Source organism: Triticum dicoccoides, chromosome 3A (genome assembly GCF_002162155.2).
Source record: "Triticum dicoccoides isolate Atlit2015 ecotype Zavitan chromosome 3A, WEW_v2.0, whole genome shotgun sequence".
Lineage (NCBI taxonomy): Eukaryota > Viridiplantae > Streptophyta > Magnoliopsida > Poales > Poaceae > Triticum > Triticum dicoccoides.
In genome coordinates this window covers 478763416-478771349 of record NC_041384.1, presented here as the reverse complement: position 1 = coordinate 478771349, position 7934 = coordinate 478763416, and the positions used below count along the sequence as shown (strand labels likewise).

At 54.7% G+C, this 7934-nt stretch overlaps 1 protein-coding gene across 1 annotated transcript; it reads left to right on the top strand.

Moving 5' to 3' along the window:
• Positions 1 to 307: 307 nt before the first annotated feature.
• On the top strand, positions 308 to 1230 carry LOC119271648. Its single transcript, XM_037553391.1, has one exon. It carries the CDS (start codon positions 308 to 310, stop codon positions 1025 to 1027), a length of 720 nt encoding a protein of 239 aa, XP_037409288.1. The 3' UTR covers positions 1028 to 1230.
• Positions 1231 to 7934: the final 6704 nt, after the last annotated feature.

The window sequence follows — 7934 nt, the reverse complement described above, 5'->3', positions numbered from 1 at the left end:
ATTTTAAATTTTACATTTAGAGGCCTCCATGAAGCTCGGCTTCACAAAGCATTTTCCGTTTTAATACAGATTACATACATATTTATATAGATTTTAGAGTATAGATTCACGCATTTTGCTTCGTACGTAATCCGTATAGCAATTTGTAAAAAGACTTATATTTAGGAATTGAGAGAGTAACAGATAACTCGTCGAACTTTATCTTATATATTTTGACCTACTGCCCCTAGGCAAACAATAATAAATTCGTAGTACGCGCACGATCCCTACCGGCCGCCGGGAAGATCTGCAACCGGTACGCGGCAACATGCCATCTCTTCTCTTCCGACTTGTGCGAGCCTTGTTGAATTTGGTCAAGCAAACATTGTACCCAGCCGCGAAGCCTGGACGTGGCGTCTCCGTCCTTCGCGGTGGCGACGCCGGCTTCAAGAGGCCGGCGGTGCTCACCTGCCCCCGCTACATCATCTCCGTGATCTGTGAATTCGCCATGTTGATCTGCACCATCGGGACGGTGTGCTACTACTTCACCTACGATTTGCCACCTGAGTTCTCCGTCCACTTGACGCCGATCCCGAGTAACAGCAGCGTGGGGGCTGCGGCCGCGACGACGTCCATCCCCCGGTCCTTCGACGTCGTCCTGCACGCCAGCAACCGCCGCGCTACGGAGAGGTGCCACCACCACGGGGTGGGAGTGATGACGTACGGCGGCTACACCGTCGCGTCGGGCCACACGCCCGACTTCTGTGTGCCGCGGAAGGGGGCGCGCGGGGTGCCGTTCGAGCTGGCGTGGGACTGGGACGACGGCGTTTACCTGCCCGAGCACCTGCGCGGCCGCATCGCGGCGGCGGAGAGAGTCTGCGCCGTGGAGTTCGAGGTTCAGGTGAGGCTCCTCCAGGGAGGCGACGCCCGCTCCGGCACGGGCACGCCGACGTGGATGTGGTGCAAGGCGGGGATCGGTGGGGCGCCTGGCGCCGTCACGCCCTGCACCGTGTTCGCTCCACAGAACTGGTTTTCGCCCCTGGCTTAGCCGCCTCGGTGTCGCCATGTATGATTTTTTGCTTTTCCTGGCGCACAAGTGTCCCACAACGCCAGCTGTCCAGTTTTCACTCTTTTGATGGCCATTTCTAGCTAGGTGATAGGCTGTTTTATAGCAATGATTTCCAATGTAATTTCTCTAGGAAACTAGCCGTGTGATTTCATCTGAAAGAAGAAGTTGTGTGATTTTGGTAAGCTGCTTTCGAACCGTAGAGAGGCGTGGAACTACCTTTTCTCTCTTTGTGATTGAGCGGAGTTGTGGTGCATAAGAGAATGTTTCAGGCGCATCACTCTGCTAGTTCCATTCAGTATCGGTGAAAAATAATGTTAACACCGTGTTCAGTATGTGTATTTAGCACATGTATTTTTTTACTCCAAGTCTTCCTCCATGTAAACCCCATCTATCCTGAGCCGCTGCCCCCCATCTAACCCCGCTCCCCACCCTTCACCCGAGCCGCCACCTCTCCCACCCGCGTCGCCACACCTCCCACGCCTCGCTGCCATGTCGGCCAGGTCCTCCTCCTCCCGTCCCAGCACCCCGTTCGACTCCTCCTACGAATCTAAACCCGAAGAGCCCTTCATGGCCGACATCCGCAATATCCCTCTCTCCGATCACATTCCCATCACACTCTCCGACACCTCTGTGAACTACTATGCCTGAAAAACCTACTTCAATCTTCTCTTCAGTGAGTACAACCTTTGTGATTATGTGGACGGCCTCACCAACTTCTTCGCCGGCAACCGCGACGCCAACTGGCTGGCCATCGACGCCACCCTCATCCGGTGGTTCTTCCTCACCGTCTCCCCGGACATCTTCCACATCGTCGTTCGCGATGGGGATGATGCCTACACGGTGTGGACCAAGATCAATTGCCTCTTCCCCGACAACAAGCTCCAATGGACTGTTTTCTTGCAGCAAGAGTTTTTTGGGTGTCATCAGAACGACTCCACCATTGACGCCTTTTGTCTCCGCCTCAAGACCCTCTCCGACGAGCTCAACGACGTAGGGTTCAAGGTGGAAGATGAGCTTCTCCTGTCAACGCTCACCGCCGGCCTCAACGAGGACTTCGGCAACGCCGCGTCCAACCTCACTCTCATGGGCAACCCTATCTTCGTCTTGAGGAACGGCGGATGAAGAACCTCCGTACGCGCGCTGCTCACACCGCTCTCGTCGCCGGTCTCTCCCACGGCGCTCTGACACCACCACCGGCGCCTCGTCATCCGGCCCCCATGCAGCAGCCCCTGCCGCCCATGGTCCCGCAGCCCACCCAACCGTCGCGCAATGGCGGGAACGGCGGGAATCGTCGCCGAGGTCGCGGTGGTCAGCGTCAAGGAGGAGGCAAAGGTGGCGGCGGTCAACCTCAGCAGCCCCGCTACGGTGGGCAGCAGCCCTTGCCGCCCACGGTGCCGCAGCTCACCCAACCGCCGCGCAACGGCGGGAACGGCGGGAATCATCGCCGAGGCCGCGGTGGTCAGCGCCAAGGAGGAGGCAAAGGTGGCGACGGTCAACCCCAGCAGCCCCGCTACGGTGGGCAGCAGCCCCTGCCGCCATGGGTCGGCGGCTACAACCCCTGGACGGGGGTCGTCCATGCTTACAGCATGCCGGTGCCACGACCCCCGCCCCGGGCATCCTCGCCCCCCGCCCGGCTACACACCAGGCCCTCCTGGTCGCGCCCCAAGCGGGCGCCTTCGGCGCCTACGGTGGTCCCGCCGCCCCACCCGTCATGTCCCCCTACGGCGCCCCTCTTGCATACGGCGCGGGCTACGGCCAGCAGCCCTATCCCGGTGTTTGGGACCCGGCGCTCCTAGCGGCACTCCAGCAGCCGCCACCCCTACTCCGGCGGTGGCGATTGGTTCATGGACTCCGGCGCCACCGCACACATGTTTGATCATCCGGGTAACCTCTCCTCCGTCCATCCCACATCCACTCCCTCCCACATCATCATCGGCAACGGTGTTGGTCTTCCTATTCTCACATTGGTTCCGCTAGTTTTCCCTCTAACTCTAGACCTCTCTCTCTCTCTCTCTGTTAATAATGTCATTGTTTCTCCCCATCTAATTCAGAACTTAGTTTCCATTCGTAATCTTTCTTGTGATAATTTTGTAACTGTGGAATTTGACGAAGTTGGCTTTTCTGTTAAGGACGCTCGCACCAGGATGATTCTTCACCGTTGTGACAGTCCCGGCGACCTCTATCCAGTTCAGTCGCCGTCATCTTCGGGTGGTCCTCGAGCCCTTTCTGCCGCCGTCGATCTTTGGCATGCTCGTCTCGGGCATCCTAACACTTCTTCACTTCGTCAAATAATGAGAGGATTTTCTTTTTCATGTAATAAAACGGCCGCTCACTCCTGTGAAGCATGCCGGTTAGGCAAACATGTTCGCCTTCCTTTTACTTCCTCATCCACAGTTGCTTTTTTTCGTTTGAGTTATTCATAGCGATGTATGCACCTCTCCAGTACCCAGTAATTCTGGTTATCTCCACTATCTTGTTATACTGGATGATTATTCTAACTTTCTGTGGACATTTCCTCTTTGTAGGAAATCCAATGTTCCCGCTGCCCTCATTGCATTTTATGCTTATGTTTTCACATAGTTTGGGCGGCCCATACTCGCACTTCAAACCGACAACGGCAAAGAATTTGACAACCTCACCATTCACCACCTTCTTTCCTCCCATGGCACCATGTTTCGCCTCACGTGCCCTTACACCTCCCAACAGAACGATCGCACCGAGCGCATCCTACGCACCCTCAACGAGTGTGTGTACCCTTCTTTTCCATGCATACATGCCCTCCCAGTTCTGGCCAGATGCCCTCGCCACCGCCACCCTCCTCATTAACCTCCGACCCTGTCGCTCGCGCTGGAACTATACGCTGGACCATCTCCTATATGGCACCCCTCCCTCCTACGATGGCCTACGGATTTTCGGTTGTCGTTGCTACCCTAACACCACCGCCACTGCACCTCATAAACTTGCTCCTCGTTCCGTTCTATGTCTCTTCCTTGGTTACCCGGCCAACACAAAGGGTTATCGCTGCCATGACCCTGTGTCTCATCGTGTCATCACCTACCGACACGTGTACTTTGATGAGCTTGTTTTTTCCTTTGCACAGGAACATGTGGCACCTTCATCCTCTACCGCGGCGGGTCCTCCGCGCCGTCGTCCTCTGTCGGCCTTGGGCGCCCCTGAGCGCTCGCCCGCTGCGCCCCCCTCGGGGTCGGGCCCTTCCGCGGCTGCCTCCTTGGGCTTGACGCACCCATCCGTGCCCCCGCACGATGGTCGGCCTCGCCTGCGGCCGCTTCGACGCCTCCTAGGGCGACCCCCTCACCAGCCGGCGTCACCGGGTCGGCGTCACCCGGCTGCCACGCCATCTCTCACGGCGGCCTTCACCCCGGCTTGGTCGGCCTCTCCCGCGGCCACCGCGGAACCCGTGAATGATGCGGCCTCGCCGACGTCTTCTGCCGCCCCGGCCCTGTCTAATGGGTCTGCCTCTCCCGTGGGTGCGCCCGCTGGTCCTGCCAGGCCTCCACCCGTGGCTGGTCCCGTGGTCGGTCCGGTTACATGCTCCCGTATGGGTGTCTTCCGTCCGAGCTCGCGTTACGCCTCGGATGTGTACGTCTGCACCATCTCATCTAATGTCCTCGGTTTGGGCCGCTCTTCGTGATCCTCTTTGGATGGCTGCGATGCAGGAGGAGTTCGACGCATTGCAGCGGAACCGGACTTGGCAGCTTCTTCCCCGACCTCGGCACGCCAATGTGATCACCCGGAAGTGGGTCTTCAAACACAAGTTTCGCCCCTACGGCACCCTTGACCACTACAAGGCACCTTGGGTTGTTTGTGGCTTCCGATAACGCGCCGGCATGGACTTCACCGACACCTTCGCTCTGGTTGTTAAGCCCGGGACGATCCGCATTGTTTTACAACTTGCGAACTCTCATGCATGGTCCGTTCATCAGATGGACGTCTCCAACGCCTTTCTTCATGGTCACCTCGACGAGCAGGTTTTTTGTCAGCATCCCACCGGGTTTGTTGATCCGACGTGTCCAGATCAAGTGTGCCTCCTTTCCCGTTCATTATATGGGCTCAAGCAGGCCTCTCGCACCTGGTACCAGCGCATCGCAATGTTTCTTCATCAGCTCGGCTTCTGCTCAACACGCTCCGATGCTTCGTTGTTCATCTATCGCCAGGGCGCTGACACGACGTATTTGCTCCTCTACGTTGACGACATGATCCTAACAGCATGCACCCATGAGCTCCTTCGCCAGCTTACAGATCATCTTCGCGCTGAGTTTACCATCAAGGACTTGGGCTCGTTGCACTACTTCCTCGGTGTAGAGGTGGTGCGCCGTCCTGATGGGTTCTTTCTTCATCAGCGGAAGTATGCTCATGAGCTCCTTGACCGTGTTGGGATGCTTAACTGCAAACCCACGGCCACGCATGTTGATACGAAGGCCAAACTCTCTGCTACTGATGGTTCTCCTGCTTCGGATGTTGCTTTCTACAAGTCCACTGTTGGTGCTCTTCAGTACGTCACTCTCACTTGATCGGAGCTTCAGTATGCGGTTCAGTAGGTCTGCCTTCATATGCATGCTCCTCGAGACGTTCAGTGGACCGCTGTCAAGCGGATTCTACGCTACATCCGTGGTGCTATGGATCTTGGTCCCACTTTGCGCGCCTCCACTGCCATTGATCTTGTCGCCTACTCCGACGCTGACTGGGTCGGTTGCCCGAACACCCACCGCCCCACTTGGGGTTATTGCATCTTCCTTGGACCATCCCTGGTTTCATGGTCGTCCAAGCGGCAGCCCACGGTCTCCCGGTCTAGCGCCGAGATTGAGTATCGTGTTGTGGCCAACGTCGTCGCCGATTGTTCCTGGCTTCGTCAGCTTCTTCACGAGCTCTCATGTCCCATTGGTAAGGCCATGGTGGTCTACTGCGACAACGTCTCCACCGTCTACCTCTCTGTCAACCCGGTTCATCATCATCGTGTTGGGGAACGCAGTAATTTCAAAAAAAATTCCTACGCACACGCAAGATCATGGTGATGCATAGCAATGAGTGGGGAGAGTATCGTCCACGTACCCTTGTAGACCGTAAGCGGAAGCGTTATGAGAACGTGGTTGATGTAGTCGAACATCTTCACGACCTGACTGATCCAAGTACCAAACAGACGGCACCTCCGAGTTCAGCACATGTTCAACTCGATGACGTCCCACGAACTCCGATCCAGCAGAGCTTCATGAGAGAGTTCCGTCAGCACGACGGCGTGATGACGGTGATGATGTTGCTACCAACGTAGGGCTTCGCCTAAGCACCGCTACGATATGATCGAGGTGGATTACGGTGGAGGGGGGCACCGCACATGGCTTGGAACAATCAACTTGTGTGTTCTAGGGTGCCCCCTGCCCCCGTATATAAAGGAGCAAGGGGGAGGCAGGCCGGCCCTTGCAAGGCGCGCCAGGAGGAGGAGTCCTCCTCCTAGTAGGAGTGGGACTCCCCTTTCCTACTCCTACTAGGAGGAAAGAAAGGAGGAAAGGGAGAAGGAAGGAGAGGGAGGAAAGGAGGAAAGGGGGCCCGGCCCCCTAGTCCAATTCGGTTTGGGCTAAGGGGGGGGGCGCGCCCTGCCTCCTCTCTTAGACTACTTGGCCCATGAGGCCCAATACTTCTTCCCCGTATTCCCATAACTCCTCGGTACTCCGAAAAATAGCTAAATCACTCGGAACCTTTCTGATGTCCGAATATAGTCGTCCAATATATCGATCTTTATGTCTCGACCATTTCGAGACTCCTCGTCATGTCCCCGATCTCATCCGGGACTCCGAACTACCTTCGGTACATCAAATCACATAAACTCATAATACGGATCGTCACCGAACGTTAAGCGTGCGGACCCTACGGGTTCGAGAACTATGTAGACATGACCGAGACATGTCTCCGGTCAATAACCAATAGCGGAACCTGGATGTTCATATTGGCTCCTACATATTCTACGAAGATCTTTATCGGTCAAACCGCATAACAACATACGTTGTTCCCTTTGTCATTGGTGTGTTATTTGCCCGAGATTCAATCGTCGGTATCTCAATACCTAGTTGAATCTCGTTACCGGCAAGTCTCTTTACTCATTTCCGTAATGCATCATCCCGCAACTAACTCATTAGTTGCATTGCTTGCAAGGCTTATAGTGATGTGCATTACCGAGAGGGCCCACAAATACCTCTCCGACAATCGGAGTGACAAATCCTAATCTCGATCTATGCCAAGTCAACAAGTACCATCGGAGACACCTATAGAGCACCTTTATAATCACCCAGTTATGTTGTGATGTTTGGTAGCACACAAAGTGTTCCTCCGGTAATCGGGAGTTGCATAATCTCATAGTCATAGGAACATGTATAAGTCATGAAGAAAGCAATGGCAGTAAACTAAAATGATCAAGTGCTAAGCTAACGGAATGGGTCAATACAATCACATCATTCTCCTAATGATGTGATCCCGTTTATCAAATGACAGCTCATGTCTATGGTTAGGAAACATAACCATCTTTGATCAACGAGCTAGTCAAGTAGAGGCATACTAGTGACACTCTGTTTGTCTATGTATTCACACATGTATTATGTTTCTGGTTAATACAATTCTATCATGAATAGTAAACATTTATCATGAAATAAGGAAATAAATAATAACTTTATTATTGCCTCTAGGGCATATTTCCTTCACGTCACACCAAGCACATTGAGCTTGATATCCATTTTGTTCGGGATCAGGTGGCTCTTGGCCATGTTCGTGTTTTACACGTTCCCACCTCCCAACAATTTGCCGATATCATTACCAAAGGCTTGCCCACGACGTCTTTTGAGGAGTTTCGGTCCAGTCTCTGCGTCAGCAACAGTGTCGC

What these genes read in the sequence shown, in the direction of transcription:
- LOC119271648 (XM_037553391.1), top strand. Translation starts at nt 308, where the DNA reads ATGCCATCTCTTCTCTTCCGACTTGTGCGAGCCTTGTTGAATTTGGTC.